Source organism: Perognathus longimembris, chromosome 8 (genome assembly GCF_023159225.1).
Source record: "Perognathus longimembris pacificus isolate PPM17 chromosome 8, ASM2315922v1, whole genome shotgun sequence".
Lineage (NCBI taxonomy): Eukaryota > Metazoa > Chordata > Mammalia > Rodentia > Heteromyidae > Perognathus > Perognathus longimembris.
Window position 1 is genome coordinate 1,456,198 of NC_063168.1, and position 25,161 is coordinate 1,481,358.

General features: G+C 44.8%; 1 protein-coding gene and 1 long non-coding RNA gene across 2 annotated transcripts in view; one reads left to right on the forward strand and one right to left on the reverse strand.

Moving 5' to 3' along the window:
* Nucleotides 1-25,161, forward strand: part of Kansl3 (KAT8 regulatory NSL complex subunit 3) — a 38,890-nt gene that overhangs the window by 5,555 nt on the left and 8,174 nt on the right. Inside the window, 16 exon segments of the mRNA XM_048352310.1 lie at nucleotides 7,744-7,834; nucleotides 7,959-8,144; nucleotides 12,704-12,835; nucleotides 13,100-13,180; nucleotides 13,182-13,217; nucleotides 13,911-14,012; nucleotides 14,099-14,170; nucleotides 15,635-15,709; nucleotides 15,911-16,068; nucleotides 18,618-18,681; nucleotides 19,073-19,273; nucleotides 19,422-19,578; nucleotides 21,014-21,091; nucleotides 22,806-22,994; nucleotides 23,388-23,472; nucleotides 23,824-23,942. Coding sequence (XP_048208267.1) covers nucleotides 7,744-7,834; nucleotides 7,959-8,144; nucleotides 12,704-12,835; nucleotides 13,100-13,180; nucleotides 13,182-13,217; nucleotides 13,911-14,012; nucleotides 14,099-14,170; nucleotides 15,635-15,709; nucleotides 15,911-16,068; nucleotides 18,618-18,681; nucleotides 19,073-19,273; nucleotides 19,422-19,578; nucleotides 21,014-21,091; nucleotides 22,806-22,994; nucleotides 23,388-23,472; nucleotides 23,824-23,942 — 1,826 coding nt within the window.
* LOC125356051 lies at nucleotides 15,316-15,901 on the reverse strand. Its single transcript, XR_007211808.1, has 2 exons — nucleotides 15,465-15,901; nucleotides 15,316-15,432 (listed from the first exon to the last, which is right to left on the reverse strand). It is a non-coding gene; the product is annotated as an uncharacterized LOC125356051 (long non-coding RNA).

The window sequence follows — 25,161 nt, forward strand, 5'->3', positions numbered from 1 at the left end:
GGCAAGATGTTTATTTTAGACAAGATAGGCACATTGAATAGGCCAGGGTGCCCCTTCACCTGACCTGTAGAGAAACACTGTAGAAATCTGTGGCTTGTCTTTTTCAGCCTCTTTGTGGACCTCCATGATGTTATGACATTACCACAGATAGATGTGATGTGATTTAGTTTTTCTAAAATTTTATTCAGATTTTTTTCTTTCTGGTGAGATTTAGATGTTAATAAACTACTTCATTTAAGTTACTTTTGCACACAGCACATGTCATCAGCTAGTTTCATCTCAGAGGTCACCATTTTTAACCTGTCTGTCAGTCTAGCCTGTTTCAAGTTTTCATTCCTGCTTTGATTATTGCCCTTCTTACCCTTGACTTGATTGTTAAGTTGCTGTTTCCTTTATTTCTGTATAAAGTGATGTAAAATTAGTTTCTGACATTGAAAACTGCGTGGACTATAGGACAGCTCCCTACAAACTAGGATTTTTTGTCCCCAGAAAACATACTGATAAATAGTTTGTTGGAATACAGCCTTACTCATTCAGTAAGTATTATCCATGGCCCTTTTCCATTATAATCCTAGTTAAACAGTAGTGGCAGGGCCTGTATGTCCTAATAAGCCTTAATATACTTATTGTCCAGTCTCTTATGGGAGAATTTAGCTGGCTGCCTCTGAGTCATGTTCTTAGTCTGTGTGCCATAATCATATGACTTGGAGAGCTTTTAAAATTATATATTTTTGCATAAGAATATGTTCCTGAAGATGTTGGTCCAGCTTTTCCCCTCTATATCTTCAGGTGTTTGGCCCATGGCAAGTTTCATTAGATGCTTTTGAAAGATTTTTTTTTTTTCCCCCAGTCCTGGGGCTTGAACTCAGGGCCTGAGCACTGTCCCTGGCTTCTTTTTGCTCAAGGCTAGCACACTGCCACTTGAGCCATAGCACCACTTCTGGCCATTTTCTATGTATGTGGTGCTGGGGAATCGAACCCAGGGCTTCATGTATGCGAGGCAAGCACTCTACCAGTAGGCCACATTCCCAGCCCCGATGTTTGAGTCCAGATCTTGACAACATTTGTTTTTCCTCCCTTCCCTTCCTTGCCCTTTCCTTTTTTTTTGGCCAGTCCTGGGCCTTGGACTCAGGGCCTGAGCACTGTCCCTGGCTTCCTTTTTGCTCAAGGCTAGCACTCTGCCACTTGAGCCACAGCGCCACTTCTGGCCGTTTTCTGTATATGTGGTGCTGGGGAATCGAACCCAGGGCCTCATGTATACGAGGCAAGCTCTCGCCACTAGGCCATATCCCTAGCCACCCCCCTTCTTTTTTTTTTTTTTTTTTAAAGAAAACTTAGCAGTACTTTATTGAGTAAGCAGGCAAGCAGAAACCCACAGAGTGTGGTTGATCAAAGGGAGAGATACCTTTCCTTCCTTTTTGAAACTTCACTTTTGTCAAGTTTCTCTTATGTTCAGTTAAAAAAAATATCCTATAGACATTTTCCTGTTGAATTAGTTTAGCTTGAAACAGGGAAATGATTGTTTTTTAAAGTTTGTCTGGCATGGTGGTACATTTCTGTAATCCGAGCACTTGGGAGACTGAGGCAGGAGAATAGAGTTTGAGGTCAGCAGGACCCTTTCTCCAAAAAAAGGAAGGCAGGAAGAAAAGGCGGTGTTTTTCTATGACAATGTGTTTGTTTCACCTAGGATTTGAATAGGATGAGCCACAGGTTAGCATATCATTTGGAGTTGGTCAGAGCATGGAAAACAATAGATTTCTGATCTCATCTTAGAAATAAAGAAAAGGAATTTTGGCTTTCAGGAAAATTGAATAGGTCTACATGGGGAGAGGAAGAGCCATTGACTCACCAGTTCCCATCAGCTATTTGACTGTTTAGACTTGTATTTAAAATTCTGTCTCCTGTTTTTAAATTTTGCCTTAATTATATCTTTCCCATGCTCTTTATCTTAATCTTGGGTTAGATCACTTTTTCTGCCCACTTAATTTACAGCCTCCCACGAAGCTGACAAAATATAGAGAATATGCTTCAATTCTTAGGATCACTGTGTTCTGTATCAGTAAAAATCCTCAGAACTCTTTAGGATTTTAGACTGAGTATTGTGGTTCCAAAATTTAATTTCTGCTGTCATTAGTGTAAGATAGTCATTTCTAAATGTCTTTTAGCCTAAATCACTTTTAGCTTCCTCTTGTGTTCACATCATTTTCTTTGCTTTCATCATTGTGGGTTTCAGTAAATACAGAGCAAGAAAAACAAATCTTGTACACTAAAGTAAAGAGTTGGAGAATTTTGGAAACACTGTTGGTGCTTCATAAATTGTACCTCATTTTCTGTTTTTTCTTGGCAGTTCTGGAATGTGAACTCAGGGCCTTGTACTCATTCAACTTGATTGCAATGCCTTTTCTGGTTATTTTGGAGATGGATGCTGACAGACTTTTCTGTCCAGGCTGGCCTCAAGCTGTGACCTTCCAGAGCCTGGCCTCCTTGGCAGTTAGGGTTGCAAGTGTGAGCTATCTATGTCCAACTTCTTTTTCTGTTCTTGAAGCTGAAGTTTTCGATGTGAATAAGTTTTGAGAAGGTTCTAGAAATTGTTAAGACAAAATTCCTTACTGAAACTAGTTGTTGATAAATTACTATGAAAGAGTAAGGAAGAGAGGATAAACAACTCAAAGATCTTGGCAGTTAAGATTATAATACAGTTTTATAATCCATAGCATGTGTGTGTGTGTGTGTAGTAAAGATTATAATACAGTTTTATAATCCATAGCGTGTGTGTGTGTGTGTGCGTGTGCGCCAGTCCTGGGCCTTGGACTCAGGGCCTGAGCACTGTCCCTGGCTTCTTTTTGCCCAAGGCTAGCACTCTGCCACTTGAGCCACAGCGCCACTTCTGGCCGTTTTCCATATGTGTGGTACTGGGCTTCATGTATATGAGGCAGGCTCTCTTGTCACTAGGCCATTTTCCCAGCCCAATCCATAGCATCTATGGATTCTTTGATACATTATTTGAAATTCTGAAATTTTAATCAGATAGTCTTTACGCTTTCTATTCTACTTCGAGATGTTTGTTCTGCAGAGGTACTTGCACAAACATAAATGTATGTATGTGAATGGAGGGAGAGTGGAATTCAAATAAAGACTCAACCTGCTAGGCTCTTGCCTGTCTTAGCTATTCAGGAGGCTGAATTCTGAGGAACTCATGGTTCAAAGTCAGTCTAAGCAGGAAAGTCTGAGACTCCTGTCTTCAGTTAATACCCACCCCCCAAACCAAAACGAAACAAAAAAGCCCAAATGTTAGCTATAGCACTAGTGGTAAAATACCATCTTTGAGTGAAAAAGATAAGGGACAGTCCATTAGTTCAGCACCAGTATAGGCACAAAAACAGCAAAAGAGAGGAAGGGACGGAGGGAGAGAGAGAGAGAGAAGGAAGAGGAGGAGAGAAGGGGAGTGGGAGAAGGGGGAGAGAGAAAGTGGAGGAGAGACTTTACCTAAATAGGATAGGACATGAGAGATCTACTAACGTGGAGGCAGATACCTGTGTCTCCAGAAAGATTTTCCTGTACTTTATTTGTGAGCATTCACTCTCCTCCCATCTCCATCCAGTCCTCAACCCTACCCAAGAAGCAGTACACATAAGAGGCATGCTACTCAAATGAGTGTGGTGTGCATTTCAATAATGTGAAGGAAAATGGGATTGTGAACCAGTGGTCTGGAGCTTCTGGTCTCACAAGCCTCTGAAGTACTATGAATCCATCATGGAGTCAAAGCTTTTATTTTCCACTTTCCAAATCTAGTCTTTTTTAACTTTGATTTTTATTTGTACTGGTCCTAGGGCTTGAATTCAGGGCCTGGGCAACTGTCCCTGAGCTTCTTTGCTCAAGGCTAGCACTCTATCACTGGAGCCACAGCTCCACAGCCAGCTGTTTTGGTATTTAACTGGAGATAACAGTCTTGCAGGCTTTCTGCCCACACTGGCTTTGAATTGCAGTCCTCAGATCTCAGTCTCCAGAATTGCTAGGATTACACTGGTGCCCGGCTAGTTCAGTTTTTTACTATTAAGCCACAACAAAAATGGACTGGATCCTGATGAAGTAACAGGAATTAAACCAGGGAAACTAAAGCAAAAGAAGAAAAGGGACAATCTCCAGAAACCTAGGATTGCTTCTAGCATCCACAAGTGATTACAAAAGGCAAAGTGGCTTTGGAGGTTCAAAGATTTAGCTGTGGTAAGGAAAGCTCTGATCATGCATGGAAAGGCGCTGCCGAGGAAGTTACCTGGTTCTGGGTTGGGAATGTAGCCTAGTGGTAGAGTGCTTGCCTTGCATGCATGAAGCCCTGGGTTCGATTCCTAAGCTCTACATAAACAGAAAAAGCTAGAGGTGGCTCTGTGGCTCAAATGGTAAGAGTGCTAGCCTTGAGCAAAAAGAAGCCAGGGACGGTGCTCAGGCCCTGAGTTCAAGCCCCAGGACTGGCAAAAAAGGAAGCTACCTATCTCTGCAGTCATGGATTTTAGCTGTTATCCTTACCAGTAGGCACAGCTGACCTGAATATTTAATAATTGTAAGGGTTATCTGGACCACATCTGTTTTATATACAAGAGACTCAGGGCATATAACCAGCTCTTTATAGATCTGGGTGAAGTCCTGGCTCCTGTCCGTGTTCTCTTAGTGTAATACAGTCTCACTAAACAGCCAGGTTAGCTTCAAATTCAGGGTCATCCTCATCCTTCTTGGTGTGCGATGACCAAGCAGGTACCACTACATCCAGTCCAGCTGGGATGTACCTTTGCTGCTTGTTGGTCCATGGATTATTTCATCTTTTTACCTTTTTACATCTATATAGCCTTCCTTTTTTATTGTTATTACTAAGGAATTATAAAAAGGAGTCAGGTTATGAGCACAATGGCTCTTGGTCAGTATCGCCCCTTTGTTCTCCCCCATTTTTCCTCTCCTATCTCTACCCACAAGTTACGTAGTTTATTTTTTACATAGTGTATATTGAATATAATGACTACATTTGCTCACCCTTCCTCCCTCCATTCCTATGCCATTCTTTACCCCCTGAAAAATACATGTTTCTATTTCCTAGTATTCATTTTGAGAAACAGTACTATAAAATATAGTCTAACAATATAACAAACTATAAAATAGTTTCTCAGAAGAGATAATAATAATTCTTCCCCTAAGTGCACCCTCCCTTAGTTGTGTGTAAATGCACTGAGCTTTGTATATGTTATTATACACGGTTGTATTTTTAGATCCAGCTTCTATATTTGTTTCATCTTTTTCTTGACAATTTTCTAGAACCTCTGCATTTAAATGCACTGGCAATTATTTTCCCACTGTTTTGACTTTGTTTACTATACTTTGTTAATATAGAGGGTTTGTTTGTTTGTTTGTTTGTTTGGCCAGTCCTGGGGCTTGGACTCAGGGCCTGAGCACTGTCCCTGGCTTTTTTTTGCTCAAGGCTAGCACTCTGCCACTTGAGCCACAGCGCCACTTCTGGCCGTTTTCTGTATATGTGGTGCTGGGAAATTGAACCCAGGGCCTCATGTACTCTTGCCACTAGGCCATATCCCCAGCCCAATATAGAGGTTTGACATTTTTTTTTTTTTTAATTTTTATTTTTTGCCAGTCCTGGGCCTTGGACTCAGGGCCTGAGCACTGTCCCTGGCTTCTTCCCGCTCAAGGCTAGCACTCTGCCACTTGAGCCACAGCGCCGCTTCTGGCCGTTTTCTGTATATGTGGTGCTGGGGAATCGAACCTAGGGCCTCGTGTATCCGAGGCAGGCACTCTTGCCACTAGGCTATATCCCCAGCCCGGGGTTTGACATTTTTATGCAGTTATATTTTTCTCTTTTTATTTCTTGGTTTGGGGTAATCCTTCCTCTTATTCAAAGACAGGTAGAAGTAGATAGGTAGGTAGATTGATAATTATCACTATTTTTTTTCCCTAGAGCTTCAGTAGCTTTATTTTGTTTTAATGTTTAGCTTTTTGTCCCATCTGAAATTTATTTTGATGTAAAAAGAGATGTATAGAAATTTAGGTTTTCTAGTGGTTGTCTCTACTTAGTGACTTTATCCCTGTGGGTATGAAATGCTACCTTGATCTATCTCATTTGGGCCCACTACCAACTACAATTTTTTTTTTTTTTTTTTTTTTGCCAGTCCTGGGGCCTGAACTCAGGGCCTGAGCACTGTCCCTGGCTTTTTTTTTGCTCCAGGCTAGCACTCTGCCACTTGAGCCACAGCGCCCCTTCTGGCTTTTTCTATATATGTGGTGCTGAGGAATTGAATCCAGGGCTTCATGTATATGAGAAAAGCGCTTTACTGCTAAGCTACATTCCCAGCCCCCCACAATTTCTAATGAAGTTTTTTTTGTTGGTGGTCATGGGGCTTGAACTCGGCCTGGGCGCTGTCCCTGAGCTCTTCAGCTCAAGGCTAATGCTCTACCACTTGAGTCACAGCACTACTTCCTACAATTTTTTTTTTTTTTTTGGCCAGTCCTGGGCCTTGGACTCAGGGCCTGAGCACTGTCCCTGGCTTCTTCCCGCTCAAGGCTAGCACTCTGCCACTTGAGCCACAGCGCCACTTCTGGCCGTTTTCTGTATATGTGGTGCTGGGGAATCGAACCTAGGGCCTCGTGTATCCGAGGCAGGCACTCTTGCCACTAGGCTATATCCCCAGCCCTACTTCCTACAATTTTTAAAAGTTATCACCAGTTTCTTTTTATTTTATGACAGAGAAAGATGGTAAACAAATACTAAGTTTCTTCTTCTATTACCCTGTTTCAAAAAAAAAATGGAGACGATGAAGTGTATATACTGACACATGCCTGTAATCCCAGGTACTCAAGGCAAAGGCAGGAGGATCTAAGCCTACACAGAGTTAGCAGGACCCTGTCTCAAAAATGAAATACAAAAAAGTGCAGAGGGTGTGGCTGAGTGGCCGAGTAAGTGCTTACTTTGCCTGTGCAAGGCCTGGATGCGATCCTCAGCCTCAGTACTACAGGAAAAGTAGTTGATCCTGTTTGCCTTGGTGTGAAATGTAAAACCTAAGAAATTCAAGTTGAGCATGGTGGTGTATGCCTGTAATCATAGAATTCAGGAGCCTGAGGAAGTAGCACAAGGTTAAGGCTTGCCTGAGCTACATAGAAAGATCCTATACATATATTTTTTTTTTAAAGAAGAAATTAAAAGTTCAGTAGCAGGGCCATGTCTTGCTATTGTGATTAGTTGTTAATGGGTTTATTTACTTTTTGTTTATGTGGTACCAAGGAATTGAACCCAGGGCCTTATGCATGCTAGGCAAGCTCTCTACCACTAAGCCACCTTCCCAGCCTCTTAATGGGATTATTAGTACTGCAGGAGTAGTGATTTTGATTTGTAGTGTGTATGGTTAATACAAAGGTGTGCTGATTGGTACAGATGAGAGGAGAATGATGGAAAAGGCAACACTGATTAAAATGCATTGTACTTACAGATTGACATGTTGAATTGAAACTCCTCTGTACAACTACTTAAAGATAAAAATAGATCCATGGATCGATAGGTGAAAAGGTGTGTTGATGTGATTCATTGGCAAATTGGGGCCAGAATCTAGGTCTCATGTTTTAACTTAATGATCGTAAGCTATCTCAAGTTACATGCTTTCAGAATGAGAGCAAAAACATGGCAACATTTTCTTTATACATACATGAGGAGCAGCCCCAGGGTTTGACTTTAATTCCTCAGAGTTTCCATTATAGGACTGGCTGGACAATGGCCCAGAACAAGCTATTCAACAAGATCCTCAAAGCTCTGCAGTCTGATCGGCTGGCCCGCCTGGCCAATGAAGGGGTAAGCCAGAGATCTGCCAGCGGTGGGCCTTCCTAGTTTAGGCTTCACTGGCCGACTGATTTGTCTCCCCCATTTGCTAACCAAGTAGAACTCTTGTTTTGTTCCTTCTGCTTTCATCCTTCAGGCTTGTAACGAGCCCGTGCTGCGCCGTGTTGCCGTGGACAAGTGTGCAAGGAGGGTGCGTCAGGCTCTGGCGAGTGTGAGCTGGGACACCAAGCTGATCCAGTGGCTGCACACTACCCTTGTGGAGACGCTGAGTCTGCCCATGCTGGCTGCCTACCTGGACTCGCTGCAGACACTGAAGGGGAAGGTGCGCTGCGGCTTAGGGTGCGGGTGGCACAAGGCCACCCGTGGGCAGCTCGGAGGGCGTGGCTGAAGCTCACAGATTTACTGTTAAAAGCAGAAGGCAGAGAATCATTTTATATTTGTGTCTGGTATAACTGTCTTCAGCCGTGCTTATCTCTAGGATGAGGCTTGTGGCCTAAAAAACAGAATACGCTTTGCAGCTGGTACTTGAGCCTGTGCTCAATTGAGTTGTCACGGAGGCTTTACCTGGGAGGGGTGTTGATAAGGGTGTGAGAAGCAGATGTGTGGCACTCCAGGCCTGGAGATTATACTGCAAGGTGGTACCTGACACTTAAGCCTCCCTTCAGAGCACAAACGTTTAGGAGCAAGGGTTAGACTGACATAATTTATTATGAATGTCTCATTACATGTGCCTGTTCTCATGAACTCATAGTATTGTGCATTAAACTATTCTCCTTGAGATTCTGCTTTATTGTGATGTTAGGGCAGCACTGGGCTGTTGGTAGTGTGGTGGAGAGCAGGTTCCGAAGGCAAACTGCCTCCTAATCTCAGCCTTGCCAATGAGCTGTTGTTTTTTTCCTCATCTCCAAAATGTGGCTGTAACAGTACCTGCTAAGTATTTCTGTAAGAACCAAGTCAGTAAAGCCAGGTAGCAGCACATAGGAAGGCCACAGTTAACTATTAAGGATTATTTGAGGTATTCTTATAGGGCCTTGAAATGTGTGCTTTGCTCCAATAAATGACCTTAGAGAACTTGGATTAATTACGTTATTCATGTCCCCTCCCCTACCTCTACTCCCTCCCCCTCCCCGCCCCTTCTTACTGGGGCTTGAACTCAGGGTATTTTAGTTTTTTCACTCAAGGCTAGGGCTCTAACACTGGAGCCATAGTTCTACTTCCGGCTTTTTGATGGTTAATTAGAGGTAAGAGTCTCATGGACTGTTCTGCCTGGGCTGGCTTTGAACCATGATCCTCAGATCTCAGCCTCCTGAGAAGCTAGGATTACAGCCACTGTCTCCAAGTGATCATTGGCTCACGGTTAAATAGATAATTATGAGCCTACTGGGCACCAGTGGCAAGTATCTCACCTCATAAACTGGAAGTGGAGCTGTGCCTCCAGTGCTAGAGAGCTAGCCTTGAGGTTTAAAAAAAATGCTTAATGCTGGTGGCTTATACTTGTAATCCTAACTACTCTGGAGGCTGAGATCTGAGGATCACAGTTCAAAGCCAGCCTAGCCTGGGACGTCCATGAGATGCTTAGAAAACCGGAAGTGAAGCTGTAGTTCAAAGTAGTAGAGTGCAAGCCCAGGACCAAAAAAAAAGCAGCGAGAATGTCCTATTACAGTGGAGAGCTTTTACAGTGGGGCTTTAACCTTCTTTATTAGTTTGCATCCTCCTCCTTCCATGCTAGAGTCCTTGGCTTCAGCCTGCCTGCCTGGGTAAGCCCCACATGTTCTTGCCCACTACTGCTGTCTCCTCTCATCATCTTTTTTGGGAATCCTACCTGTGCTAATAGTATATGTTAATGCTTCTTTAGACGAGAAATGCCTGTTAACCTCCCTCCGTTGAGTGATTCAAATCAACAGTGTGGAGCTTCTGTTTCTCCCAAGTGTTATTTGTGAGTTTGTCTTCCTTTCCCCTTGTAGATTAAATTCCTCTGCAAGAGGAATTTAGCTGAGTGTTTTGTAACAGCAGCTGCCACACAGACATTTAGTGACTGAGTTAACTGGGACAGACTCATGGTCGTAGTTCCCTAATTATCATGCAGACATCTTTTTTTCTGCCTGTCTGTGTACTCCCCCATCCCTGTGATATCCCATGTAACCCAGGCTGTCATGAACGAGTGATCCTTCTACCTCCGCCTCTTGGCGCTGGGATTATATGCACCTACCAGCATGCCCAGCTTTCAGGTCTAATTATTAAACTTATTTATTTGAAGCATACATTTATATAGGGGGCAAACAGATACAAAGTTTCGATTAAATTACACTATAGTACATTCTCCATTTAAAAAAAAATTGTATTTAGCAATGCTGGAGATCAAACCCAGGGTTTTAAAAACTCTAGGCAGGTGCTGTACCACTGAACCATGTCCTACCCTCTAGTGTTTTTCTTTTTAAATTAAGAGCAGTGTGTCTTCTACCTCTGAAATTTTGTAATATGGATCAAATTATAGTGTTTTTTATTCTCCAGTCTCTAACCCCCCCTTTAAAAAATTCTGAATACTTCCTCTAAGATAAACCTTTCCTTGCTCTGAGACTGTTTTGAGCTTTTTGTGGGTAGTGTGGAGTTTACACAGATATATTTATGGTATAAGCATCAGCATATCTGAAACCTATATTTATACAACTGTGAGGTAACATTTTGTGTGGATACTAAAAACAAGATACAGTGTAATTCACAATATCCACAATATAGTGGGATTTGGGGAGGTGGATACAATAATAAGTTTAATTAACATGCCATAGTTTAAAGGCTGTACACTAGAAGAAATTAGGGATTTTTTTTATAAAATGTAAGATAAACTGATATTTACTGAAGAAATTTAGGATATCTATAAAGAAAAAAGATCGCTCATAATTCCCTAGAAATAATTACATTAATGTTTGTGCAAAATATCTTACAGCTTTTTTTAAGTAAAGATAATTTTTGTATCTTTTCTTTCTTGGCCGTACTAGTGGGCATCAGTGTGCTAGGCAAACTCTCTTCCACTTGAGATACTCCTAGCCCTTGTTGCTTTAGTTATTTTTCAGACAAAGTCTTGTGCTTTTTTTTTTTTTTTTTTTGCCAGTCCTGGGCCTTGAACTCAGGGCCTGAGCACTGTCCCTGGCTTCCTTTTGCTCAAGGCTAGCACTCTGCCACTTGAGCCACAGCACCACTTCTGGCCTTTTCTTTATATGTGGTGTTGAAGAATCAAACCCAGGGCTTCATGTATATGAGGCAGGCACTCTTGCCACTAGGCCATATTCCCAGCCCAGTCTTGTGCTTTTTGACCAGCCAGCTTCTAACTGTGACCCTGCTACCTGCACCTCTCACTTAGTGAGAGGAGTACTCTAAGCAAGCACTCCTAGCTTGGTTTTTGTTTTGTGTTTTTGCCAGTACTAGAGCTTGAACTTGGCCTCGCATTTTCACTCACAGTTGGCGCTCTACCACTTGAACTATGGCTCCACATCTGGCTTTTTGCTGGTTATTGGGAGATAAAGTCTTGTGGATTTGTCTGCCTGGACTGACTCCAAAAACCTCAACCTTCAGATCTCAGCCTCCTGAATATATAGGATTTTATGCATGAGTCACTGATGCCTAGCTCCTAGCTTTTTTTTTTTTTTTTTTTTGCACCAGTCCTCGGGCTTGGACTCAGGGCCTGAGCACTGTCCCTGGCTTCTTTTTGCTCAAGGCTAGAACTCTACCACTTGAGCCACAGCGCCACTTCTGGCCATTTTCTGTATATGTGGTGCTGGGGAATTGAACCCAGGGCCTCATGTATATGAGGCAAGCACTCTTGCCACTAGGCCATATCCCCAGCCCCTAGCTATCCTAGCTTATTAAACTACAAGTCTCACTAACTTTTACACTAGCTAGCCTTAAACTTGGATCTCCACATCCTGAGTAGCTATGATTACAGGTGTAAGCCAATGCACCCTATATTTTGTTTGACCTGTAACATATTAGCAAAATTATCTGATACATAAATTTTTGTAAATACTTGAAATATCTAATTATATACACTTAGATTGTTTTATGTTATTATTTATTATTGACAGTGAAATTTGTCTCGTATAACTGTCCTTATGCTTCTTTCTGTGTGGGTGTCTTTTTGTGTATGTATGTGTATGTGGTGGTACTGGGATTTGAACTCAGGGATTCATGCTTGTTAGGTCATCGTTCTACTGCTGGTCCACATACCTCCAATCCATGTTTGCACTGATTATTTTGAGATATGCCTGCATTTGGCCCAGGAACTTGCCTGGACTGCCTCCTCCTGCTTTAAGCTTCCTGCTATAGTTGGGATGACAGACAAGCACGTCATTCCAGCTTCTGTTGAGGTAGTCTCACAGACTTTTTTCCCACAAGTTGCCATGGAACTTTGATCCTCCTGATCTTACCTTCATAACAAGGATGGCAAGAAGTACCATCATTTGGAAAAGGAAAGGGAATAAACTTACATCCCGAGACGCTTTCCAAAGGACAAACCCACTTTCACAGCAGGAGCACTGTTTGTTGGCTACTCATACTTATTTGTATGTTTGCTCCCAAGAAAAGTTTGACAGACAAAGTTGAATTCTGTCCTTCTGCTGATTTACTGCAATAAGAAAAAAAGTTTAGCTAGGTGTTGTAGCTCAACCCTGTAATCCTATCTACTCAGGAAGTAGAGACTGGAAGGTGGCAGTTTGAGGCTAGTCTGAGCAAAAAAGAAGTTTGAGGGACTCCCTCTCAGCTAGTAGGTCAGCTAGTAGGTGCATGCCTGTTGTCTCAACTACAAGCCAAGCACAGTGACCGGGCATGGTGTTGTACACCTGTCATCCTGTTTACACAAGAAGCTTCTTTGCTCATCTTTCTTCCTAGATCCCAACCTTGATTGACCGGATGCTTGTGTCATCCAACACGAAGACTGGGGCTGCAGGAGCTGAAGCCTTATCCCTCCTCCTCAAGAGACCTTGGGACCCTGCTGTGGGGGTGCTTTCTCATAACAAACCAGTAAGTTGGATACTCAGACTTCACTGTGACACATGAAGTATTTAGATCAGCTAGAACCTTGGCTAGAGGATTATAAATAACTTACTTGTTTCATTAATAAAAAGATGAGGGGGGGCTGGGAATGTGGGTTAGTGGTACAGTGCTTCCCTAGTATACATGAAGTCCTGGGTTCAATTCCTCAGCACCACATAGACCCAAAAAAAAGAGGGGATAAGAAACTTATTGGGATTGATTGATTGTTTTTGGTTGGAATTCTCTCCTCAGAGCAAACTCCCTGGCTCGCCTCTGATTCTCATTGCCTCCTCTGGCCCCTCCAGCTCTGTGTTCCCCACCTCACGCCGCCACCCGCTTCTGGCAGTCTCAGCTCTCCTGCTTGGGCAAGGTATGTGAGGCACAAAGCACTCTGCTGCTAGGTGGGAATGGTCATGGAGGTTAAAGAGATTGCCAGGGGCTGGGAATATAGCCTAATGGCAAGAGTGCTTGCCTTATATACATGAAGCCCTGGGTTCGATTCCCCAGCACCACATATATATAAAAAGGCCAGAAGTAGCGCCGTGGCTCAAGTAGCAGAGTGCTAGCCTTGAGCAGAAAGAAGCCAGGGACAGTGCTCAGGCCCTGAGTTCAAGCCCCAGGACTGCCCCCCCCCCAAAGAAAAGAGAGATTGCCAGCGGTGAGGGTATCAGAATGGAGAAATGGGGGCTGGGGATGTAGCCTAGTGGCAAGAGTGCCTGCCTCGGATACACGAGGCCCTAGGTTCGATTCCCCAGCACCACATATACAGAAAACGGCCAGAAGCGGCGCTGTGGCTCAAGTGGCAGAGTGCTAGCCTTGAGCGGGAAGAAGCCAGGGACAGTGCTCAGGCCCTGAGTCCAAGGCCCAGGACTGGCCAAAAAAAAAAAAAAAAAAAAAAAGAATGGAGAAATGGAAGGGTGAACAAATGCAGCAGCACACTGACAAATCCACTTGTAGAGTAGCCTCAATTCACCTTTCATTTGGCATATGAATGGTGATTGTTCAAGACTGGAAGGATTCAAGGTAAGTTAAGCAAAATAGAAAGTTTTAAAACTTCTTTTAGGTCATTCCTGTCGCCACACATTTGCTGAACAATGGCATTGGGGTTGGAGTTCTGCAGTGTCTGGAGCACATGATCGGGGCGGTGAGAAGCAAAGTGCTAGAGGTGAGAATGTGCCATGCCCAGCCTTCTAGGTTGTACACTACTGCCCTGTGGCCTCCTCTCTTAGCAGCTTCTTTCTCTTCCCACAGATTCATAGCCATTTCCCACACAAACCCATCATATTGATTGGATGGAACACAGGAGCTTTGGTAGCCTGTCATGTAAGTGATTTTCATCTTGTTTAGAGCTCACTGCTGTTACTACTCATGGCTGTCATTGAGTTCTTAATCGTGTTTCAATCCCTATGTTTCATGTTTTGCTTATATAATTACATTGTGAGCTGGAAGATAAACTTGATTTATTTTATTTCGGGGAGGCTTAAGCAGGATCAAAGGCAGGGAGACGAGACTAGACTAAGCTTCATGGGCTTCACACCCAGCTTTACCAGTGGTCATCTGACCAGAAGGCTAGTTTCTTCTTAACCCTGACTTCTTACTTGCTTGTTTGTGTTCTCTCTCTCTCTCTCTCTCTCTCTCTCTCTCTCTCTCTCTCTCTCTCTCTGTCTGTCTCCCTCTCCCTCTCTCCCTTCTTCCTCCCTCCACACATGTACCAGCTTATTTTGAAAAGGAAGTATCAAGTATATTTCATTTATTTATATTTCAATATGTAAAGAAGCCTGGGACAGTGCTCAGGCCCTGAGTTCAAGCCCCAGGAATTTTATTATCTTACATTTATTCATACCCCTGTCAGAGAGAGAGAGTGTGTGTTTGGTTGATCGGTCGGTCGATCTTGATGCTTTGGGCCTGGGCCATCCCTGAACTCTTCAGCTCAAGGCTAGGTTTCTACCACTTTGAGCCACAGTGCCGCTTCCAGTTTTCTGGTGATTAATTGGATATAAGAGTCTCACAGACTTTCCTGCCTGGGCTGGCTTTGAACTACAATCCTCAGATCTCAGCCTCCTGAGTAGTTAGGATTACAGGTATGAGTCACTGGCACCTGGCTAGTTTTTGACATGTCCAAGCCCCCATTCTTCTCGGTCTAGTTTAGTTTGAGCCCTAGAATGATGAGAGAAAGAAAGCCCTTATCCATATTTCTTCCTCCCAAGGACAGCAGCAGAACTCCATCCTCACTCAGACAGTGGCTGGCTGCTTTGAGAAATCTGGGGTGTATGAAAGCTAGCTCTTAAGCCCAATGGAAGAGACTTTTCTTGCAAGAGAAGGGCACTATTAGTGTTTCTTTCTCCTGCCCTCTCTCTCTTCCTCTCTCCCTCCCCTCCTTCCCTTCTCCCCCTCTCTGCTGATGTTGTAGTCAAGTGTCACTTAGCTGTCACTGAGCCCACATCCCCAGCCCAACAACATTGTATTTACACCTAGTGGAGAAAACAGGAAAAGGCTCTGATCTTGGCAGTTGACATGGTTGATGTATTACATTTCCCATCCTTTGGGTCAGCTGTGTCCTGGGGTCCTTTCAGGGCCCCAGTTCTCTTAAGTAGTAGCTGCTTGTGGGATAGCACACCTTTTATTCTATACTTTTACTGCTGCCACCATGGCTTATGCAGTTGGGGGTTAGAACAAGGGAAGGGGAGGTGGGACTGCATGATGGGTCTGGGCTCCTTTTCGATTCTGGGTCGGGGAAGATGCCATGAAGTCACTTGCCCTTCCAACATAGGGTGTCCTTACTTACAGGTGTCTGTGATGGAGTATGTCACTGCTGTCATCTGCCTTGGGTTTCCCCTGCTCACTGTGGACGGTCCTCGGGGGGTAAGAGCGAGGTGAAGTTGGTTGCCGGGTCATCAGAGTGGGATTAGGGGATGGTAGGAGTGCATGGCATGTCTCATCCAGGTTGGGGTGAGGACTCCAGCTGGTACACAACCTACTCCTGTAAACTTCCCAGTACTTTCAAGGTCAGTGCTTCCTGAGTGTGAACTGGCCAAATCTAGATTAAGCTTGTATTTGTTTTAGGATGTGGATGATCCCCTTTTGGATATGAAGACTCCAGTCCTCTTTGTGATTGGTCAGAATTCCCTACAGTGTCACCCTGAAGCCATGGAGGACTTCCGGGAGAAGATCCGAGCAGAAAACAGCTTGGTGGTAGTCGGAGGAGCTGATGACAATCTCAGGTGTGTCAGCTTCCCCAGCACTGCAGGGAGCAAGTTACTGTGTAGAAGAATGCCCGTGAGGGAGCAGTGGAACTATAGGCTAAAAAACGTTGTGTTTGTTTCACCTGGATTTTCCAACGGTTATTATCTTACCTAACCAAAATGATTCTCAAAATCTGAAAATTAACATTAGTAGGGTAGCATTGTCTAGTTTATGGTTATCTCCCGGGTGTTCTTTTTCTGGTACAGGTTACAGTTCAGGAACGTGTTAGTTGCATTTTTAGTTGTTGAGCCTCAGTCTCTGTGAATTGGATGTAGTTCCTCAGTCCTTGTTTTTCATGACTTTGACATTTTTGAAGATTACTAGACAGGTATTTGGAGACTGTCCCTCACTTTACATTTTTGACATTTTCTTCTGATAACATTGAAGATGTGCATTTTTGGCAGCAATGCCACATAAATGATGTACCCATCTCAGTATATCCCATCCTGGGATAAATGACACTGATTTGTCTCAGTAATACTGATAATAACCTTACTCACATGGTTAAGGTAGCTTCTCCCAGGTTCTCCAGTATAAAATTGCTGTTTTCTCCATTGTAATCTTGGGAGGAGAAGAAATGTAAAGCTCTATAAATGCATTATTTTCTTTAGACTTTCACTGAAGTAAGCATTTTAAAAAATGTATTCCTTAACTGAGGTGGAATGTGAACCTAGATGTTACTTGTTTTAAGTCCCATTTGAGAAATTTTAAAGTATAAATACAGGCAAAGTTTGAGAGAGATTTCAGGAAGATGACGATCATTGAGACAGCCACTTTTTCCTTATAGTGCTGAGACATGTGGGGTTGTAATTATGTGTTTGGGGGGCATATTCAAACTTGGACTTTGGCTTGCTGAACAGGTACTCTACCACTTGAGCCACTCCTCTCCCCCTAGTCTTTTTGCTTTAGTTATTATTCAAATGGAGTCTCCCATTTATGCCTGAGTTGTCATAGTCTGTGACCTTCCTGTCTATGGCCTCCACGTAGCTAGGGTGACTGGCATGCGTCACTCTGCTCACCTACTGATTGAAGTGAAAGTCTTGCTAATTTTTGCTCAGGCTTGCTTGGAATTGCAAGCTTCCTGTTCTCTTTCCTGAGTAGCTAAGAGGTTAGATATGAGCCGGTATAATTGGTCTGTAGTTAATTCTCATGAAATATACTGAAAAACAGGTTGTATTTGGCTTCCTTTTTCTGTATATTCAGTCTTAGAGATTAAATTTCAGTTATATACTAGAGAGCTAACTAAGCTGTCTTTTTCAGTCCTTCTGGCTCTGTCAGTTGCCAGCCTGCCTTTTGATGCACTGGGCAATGTTTTTATGTAAATACATTGCTTTTCTTAGTAATTCAGAAAATCTTTTTTTCTCTTATTTTTGCCAGTCCTGGGGCTTGAACTCAGGGCCTAGGCACTGTCCCTGGCTTCTTTGTGCTCAAGGCTAGCACTCTACCTCTTGAGCCCCAGTGCCACTTCTGGCCTTCTCTATGTGTGTGGTACTGAGGAATCAAACCCAGGACTTCATGCATGCTAGGCGAGCACTCTACCACTAGGCCACCTTCCCAGCTCCAGAAAACCTTTTCTACAAGGGAATAGAGTGTGTGTTGACTTGTGGTGAGGGAGTGAGGAGAATTAGGAACGTTGCTTTCAAGAGTTGTAAGACAGCTTAGGAAACACATCTGCGTGATGCCAAGGTCTGAGAATTGAGAGACCTCTGTGAGTCATGAGCTCTTCTTGGCTTAGAAGGTTGAGCAACTCAAGAAGTTTGTACAACTTACAGTCTTCTGAAAAATGAAAGTGTTATACAAGATCAGAGGCAACAACTAGTCAATTGGCTTATCAGAATTTGAAGATTCAATAATGTTGTCCATCTTGTAACTTAGGGACCTTGTTCTCTTTGCTAGGAGTCTGAGTTTAAAAGTCAATGATACTTGTTTTTTTTTGAGACAGGGTCTCACTATGTAGTCCAAGCTTGCCTTGAACTCCTTATATAGCCTAAACTGGCCTAAAACCCCAGATCTTCTTTTCTTAGCCTCCCAAGGTGCTGGATTATAGGTATGTACCACCATGTGTTGTTTTGAAACCTGGGGATTTTAGGGCTAGCTTTCAGAGAAGGATGCCACTAAGTGAGGTCATTTTTTTTTGTTTTGTCCTCCCTTTAGAACTAACACAGGGCCCCTTTAATCTCCCCCCATGAATCCAGTAACCTCAGAGTAGGAAACCAAGGGGGTTAGGAGGTATGGAATCCCTCCAGGAGGCCCTGGCAAGACAAATCAGCTTTACCTGCTAAGTCAGAGGTGTAGTACTTCCGAAGTGGAAGTCCTGTGCATCATCCTTGGTTCTTTACATAGGTCATTTTGTTTAATCCACATATCTCCCTGAATGGGGTGTTATGATGCCCCATTGTGCAGATATGAAAACAGCTTAAGAAAGGTCACATCACCTGCTCAAAGACAGTCCTTTCGTGCAGTCTTTCCAGGCCTACAAAGTAACACAGAGAAGAAAAGTAAACATTTCCTCCTTTTTATTTCTTAGAATAAGCAAAGCAAAGAAGAAATCAGAAGGGTTGACTCAGAGCATGGTGGACAGGTGTATCCAGGTAAACAGGTGTCCTGTATGTTTTTGCCCTTTGGATTTGATCCTGTTAGCAACAGGTTCGTTGGCTTTGGAGTATGAAGGAATATCCACTGGGCCCTCTGTAGGCCTAAATTATAAGCAGAGAAAACGAGCAAAGGAGAGGTGAACCCCTACGTGAGCAAGGTATCTGGGAGACAGGGTCTGCCGGAAGGAGGGTGGAGCGTGCCTGCTCCTTCACAGAGGCAGCCATAGCCATTCAGAAGCAGGGGCTTTGTCTAGGCTTTGTGAGTGGGAAAGGACCAGCACGTCTGGGAGCCAAAGCCCAGGTTAGAAGGCCACTTAATTTCATACCATCTGGGGAGTTCCTGCTCTCCAGAGGAAGACTCATAGACCTGGGTTCTTTTTTACATTAGGATGAGATTGTGGACTTTCTGACTGGAGTGCTCACTCGAACTGAAGGTCACATAGGCTCTGAGCCTCGGGATCAGGATGCTGAGAAGAAGAAGAAGCCTCGTGACATAGCCCGAAGAGACTTGGCCTTTGAAGTGTCTGAGCGGGGCAGTCGGCCTGCTTCTCCAGCTGCCAAGCTGCCCACCTCACCCTCAGGCTCAGAGGTAGTTAAGCAGGGAGGGGGTGCATTTGCTGGCTACTGAGAAGAACAGTTGACTTCCTAGGGGTGCCTGGGAGTTCAGGGGAACGTGCTGACTGATGTCCAAGTTCAGACAGCATTGGCTCATCTCCTGCCCTTGTGACTCTGCCCAGGATCTCTCTAGTGTGTCCAGCAGCCCTGCCTCCAGTCCCAAGACCAAAGTGACCACAGTGACCTCTGCCCAGAAATCCAGTCAGATTGGGAGCTCCCAGCTTCTGAAGAGACATGTGCAGCGGACAGAAGCTGCGATGACCCACAGACAAGCGCAAGGTATGAGCTTCTAGCCCGGCAGCCCCACTGGGTTCTGTGGTCCCATCTTCTGAAGCTGATGTAATGTGGTAGCTGGAAAGTATTAGATCTGCAGCTTCTTTCTGGTAGATATGAGAGACACCCTTTCCCACATTCCTGTCTAGACAAAATTAGGTTGCAATGAATCCTAAGGACTGCATGTTAGTGGGGCTTTGTGGTCACTAGTTAGAGCTTTGTGTTGGTGTGTTAGAGAGTGTGGGTTTATAGCTGACTATTTGTGTATTGACCTAGCTTTTTTCTCTTAACTGGGGAAGCTGTCTTTTCTCCAAGCACTGCCAGCCACCCCTTCAGTCAGGGAGCTTTCTAAGTGACACGTACAGCATGACTGATTTTATTCATCAGATTCTAAAACAGCTCACCTGGCATCATGCTCTTTTTTTGTTTTGCCTTTGGGAATCCTTTTTAGGATTCCCACACTGAGACCTTTCATAGAGTAGATCAAAGTTCTGAGGTTAGGTTTTAGATGAAGCTGGGATGTGTGTGTATGATTGATGTTAGGGGAACTAATAGTGCAAGCTATAGAAAAAGAAGACCAAGAAAGAAGCTGACAGTGGCTCTACCCCCTCAAGTGCATGTGCGCACGCGCGCGCGCGCACACACACACATATACACACAGAGAGTAATTGCGGTAGATGGCCTTGAACTAGAGCCTCTTGCACAGTGATGATATATCAAAGACCATGTAAGGTTATCTAAGGTTCTTAGAAATATTTGCCAGTGCATCAGAAGAGGCAACAGCCCAAGCTGGCTGTGAAATAGAGGATGTTAAGTGTTGAGAAAGATAATCTACTCACCTCTCCTGTGTTACTTTTAGTGGAGCCTGAATGTTAGAACTTACACCCAGACTCTTGTGAGTTTGCTCATAAGAGGAGTACTAACAAGGAGCAAAGAAGGCTAGCTCCTAGAGCTTCCATGGCTGCCCTGAGAGCTGGCTCTTCTCAAGGGCTGGTCAGAGCCATGTTCTCAGTGACTGGTGCGCCCTTAGGTGATTAAAGATAGCTAGTGATAAATGGAGAATCTCTGGAGCTCTGGATGGCTGTGGTAAACTGGGTTCAGCGTGGTTCCAGAGTGTCATGGGAGACAGCAGCAGCTGTGTAACATGGCTGTAGCAGATATGGGCAAGCAGGGCATGATAGTTACCATAAACAGAGCCCTCACTAAGGTGCCATGCTCTCTTGCTCTCGCCCTTGCTGGGTGAATCATGGCAATGACCCCATGGTGCAGGTGTATGTTACTATTTAGTCTAGATGATTCCATGGAACTGCTACATAACAGCCAGCTTTCAAGCTCGGTGACCTCAGAAAGACCCCCTTTAGGCTGTTTTCTTTTTCTTACTCCCACACCTCTCCTTTCTCTGGCTGGCCATGATTCTGTAATTCTTTCTGATTCATTCCAGCACAGTTTGCTGCTTTTCTGAAACAAAACATGCTGGTGAGGAAAGCTCTTCCTCCCGGCACCTCCTCCTGTCTCTTTGGTGAGTATCGCTCTTTCTCTCACCTACTTGCCCTGGGCTTGCTGCTTTCCCCCTGTTTTATTACCCCCTCATCATTCTTCACTGTCTTTCTACTTTCTTCCGGTTCTTTCTCTTCTTCTGTCTCCTGATTCTTTTTATTTTTTAGTTCCTTTGTATTCATTTTTTTTCTGTTTCTCGTGGTGGTTTTCTTTCTTATTGTGGTTCTTTTACTGCACTTGGTTTTACTTTTCCTTGGTATGCCCATTGCCTATGAGCATGGGTTTCCTTGTCTGTTTTCTCTCTGCTCTGAGTTCTTGTTTTCATCCTGGCGGAGGCAAGCATACCAGCTACTTAGAAGCCATCTACCTTCCTCCTTTGGTTTTAGCCCCGCATTTGTTTCCTGAGCAGTCCTTGCAGCTAAAGATGCCTTGACTGTGGCTCCATGCCAGAATCCTGCCCCTCCCTCCCTGCAAGTAGGGGGAGGTTGCTGCCTCCCTCCCTGCCCCAGAGCTGCTTGGTCTGCAATGACGTCTAAATTTAAAGAGAAAGAACCCTGGCAGCCGTGGTGACACCTGCCAGTAATCCCAGCTACTTGGGAACAGGCAGGAAGATCATGAGTTAGAAACTAGCCCCAGAAAAGTTAGTGAAACCCTATCTCAAAAACAAAATATAGTCGGGCACTGCTGGCCCACACCTGTAATCCTAGTGACTCAGGAGGCTGAGAACCGAGAATCACAGTTCGAAGCCAGCCCAGGCGGAAACCAGAAGTAGAGCTGTAGCTTAAAGTGGTAGAGTGCTAACCTTGAGCGAAAAAGCTCTGGGACCGTTCCAAGGCCCTGCGTTCAAGCCCCAAGACTGACTTAAAAATAAAAGTAAAAACAAAATACAGACAAAAGGGCTGGGCATGCAGCTCAACCTGTAAGAATACTTGCCTAGCATGTGCAAAGCCCCAGATTCAATCCTCAGTACAACAAAAGAAAAAACACAGAAGTAACCTGTGAGAAAGTCTGTGTGCACAGTGAGTCTGTTTGAGTCAATGGAAATGGAGGCCCATAGGTGGATAGATGGCCTTTCTCTGTTCTACCTATGACCGAGGGACTAAGTTGTGACATAGCCTATTGCTGCCCTGTTACCTTTGGGCAGGAGTTGTGACGCTGCCTGTGCTATGATGGTTCCTCACCTATTTGCTATCCAGAGTCAGCTTGAAGTTCTGGTGATGGTCTTTCTCTTTGCCTCCATTTGGCAAGCAGACCTTCAACCTTGGGCTCTTAGGGATGGAAGCACTCCTGGGAGTCTATTAGAAACTCCTCTTTGCAGAGGATTGGGACACCTACTGCTCCTTGGGTTCCTGCCTCCTAGCTGTGGAGCGAAAGCAGGGAGAGCCAGCAACAGGAATATGATGGCATTCCTTGAATTTGGGAAGGACTGTTTAGAGCCATGTGGTGAGTCCTCTGTTTGGTGGTACTATTGATCTTTGCCAGGCAGGCTCAGAGAGTCTTCTGTTCTCTAAAGCCCCTTCCTATCCGTCTCTAGGGAAGGGTTCTTCTAGATGGAGAAGGAGATATCCTCGGAGAAGGGCCTGGTGGATTCTGAGGTCTACCTGTGAAATGTGGCCCTACTTGCAGGGTGGCTCTCCTGTTTGTTCCCACATGGCTGGTCTTTGCTGGTGTTGGCTAGCAGTATCCACCAGGCCCTCTTGGCTTGTGGAGGATTTCACCTCAACTCCATCTCTTAGTTCCCATTTCATCAGAACCAGTGGAAGAGGCAGAGAAAGAAGAGCTGAGGGTCCAGCTGAAACGGCACCATCCCTCCAGTCCTCTTCCTGGCAGTAAGACTTCTAAGAGACCGAAGATCAAGGTGTCCCTTATCTCCCAAGGGGACTCTTCTGGGGGACCCTGCACTCCTTCCCAAGGAGTGTCAGAAGGTGAGTCTCTGGTGCCCAGTTCCTTCGGCACATCCTGTTCCCCTTGGAGGCTGCTCACCAGGTGGGCGGCTCAGCCTCGGCTTCAGAATGAGCAGCCCAGAGCCGAAGAGGCATGAGGTTGCAGCTGCTGCGTGAGTGGGCCGCCACCTTGCTCACAGGAGGGCAGGGAGGCAAGGGCTGGCAGGAACTGTAGGGGCCTCTATGAAAGACAGACTTGAAAGCTTAGGAAATGAAAGAAAACAAGAATCCAACACACTCCCTGTCCTAACAGCCTTCTTTTTTCATTATCCAATCTCTGCCTATAGCACCTTGTACTTAGCTTGGGTTGTGGAACTCAGAAAGGTAGGAGCCCAGTAGGACTGACCGGTGGCCTTGGGATTTCCTGTCTTGCAGCTGCTGGAGGAAAGCCTGTCGCCATGACACTAGGGCAGGCCTCAGCAGGGGCTAAGGAGCTCACCGGGCTTCTCACCACTGCCAAGTGAGTGCTCCCTCGTCTGTCTCTAGTTCCTTCTTTCCTTGAACCCTTTAGTGCTTCAGGAAGATGGTAGGTTCTGGGGCTTATCAATTGTGGGATGTAACTTCTCTCTGATTGGGAGTTTGTCCTTTATTTGGGTTAGTTCAGAGGTCATTACAGAACGTCCCTGACTTTGCTGTAAGCTCTTTTAGGAGAATAGATAGAGGTAGAGTTCAGAAGAGGGAACTTAAGAAACTACAGGTTCTAGCCTGTGTCCAGTGTTGAAAGCCTTGCTGTCCCCAAAGTGGCCATTCCCTGTGTTGCCGGGGTCTCTTGCCTTGTGACCTTGGGATGACATAGTTCCTTTGTTTCTAGGCCGAGTTCTTCTGAGGGTGGCGTTTCGGCCAGCCCTGCCTCCAGCAGCACCACTCCCAGTGCCCTGCACACTTTGCAAAGCCGCTTGGTGGCCCCCTCTCCTGGCAGCTCCCTCCCAGGTATCTTAGAGCCTGTCGTCCCCCCACTAGCAAACGCTTTCTGGTCTGCTGCCAAGGGGTGCTTAGGAGCATTCTTGGAGCTAGGCCTGGAGGTCGTGCCTCTGGGCCTCACTGTGGTCCTAGAGGATGCCAGAAAGCTGGAATTCGCTTGAGTGAGGGGAATTTAGTCTTAACACCCACAATATATAAATGTCCAAATGTGCAAGAGCTGTATACTCTGCTGTAAAAATGGGAACTACTAATGGAAAATACATGTTTCTTTTTTTTTAAAACTTTAAAATTGTTATTATGAAGGTACATCAGGTAATGAGTACATTTCTTTTTGGATGGTGTGACCCTGTGTTTCATTTTGATGCTTTTGCTTTTTGTTGTCTTTTTTGTGTGCCAGTATTGGAGCTTGAACTGAGGGCCAGCATGCTGTCCCTTAGTTTTTTCCCTCAAGGTTGGTACTCTATCACTTGAGCCAACTCTCCACTCCTGGCTTTTTACTGGTTAATTGGAGATAAGCGTGCCATGAGCTTCCTACCCTGGCTAGCTTTGTGTTTTGTTTTGTTTTGTTGCCAGTCCTGGGGCTTGAACTCAGGGCCTGAGCACTGTCCCTGGCTTCTTTTTGCTCAAGGCTAGCACTCTACCACTTGAGCCACAGCGCCACTTCCAGCTTTTCTTTTTTTTTTTGGCCAGTCCTGGGCCTTGGACTCAGGGCCTGAGCACTGTCCCTGGCTTCTTCCCGCTCAAGGCTAGCACTCTGCCACTTGAGCCACAGCGCCGCTTCTGGCCGTTTTCTGCATATGTGGTGCTGGGGAATCGAACCTAGGGCCTCGTGTATCCGAGGCAGGCACTCTTGCCACTAGGCTATATCCCCAGCCCCCAGCTTTTCTATATATGTGGTGCTGAGGAATTGAACCCAGGGCTTCATGTATACGAGGCAAGCACTCTTGCCACTAGGCCATATTCCCAGCCCTCCTGGCTACCTTTGAATTGCTATCCTCAGAGCTCAGCCTCCTGGGTAGCTAGGATTACAGGTGTGAGCCACTGGTGCTTGGCTTATTTTGATGTTTTAAATACGTCTGATTGCATAAAATTGGAAGCAGGGCTATATTATAATACACCAAGATGTTTTTCAGTCTATTCTTGTGCCTTATTTTCCCTAACATGCCCTGCACGGACAAGCTAATTGCCTGAGTTCAGTGGGCTGGGTTGTTGCAGCTGTCCCTCTCCT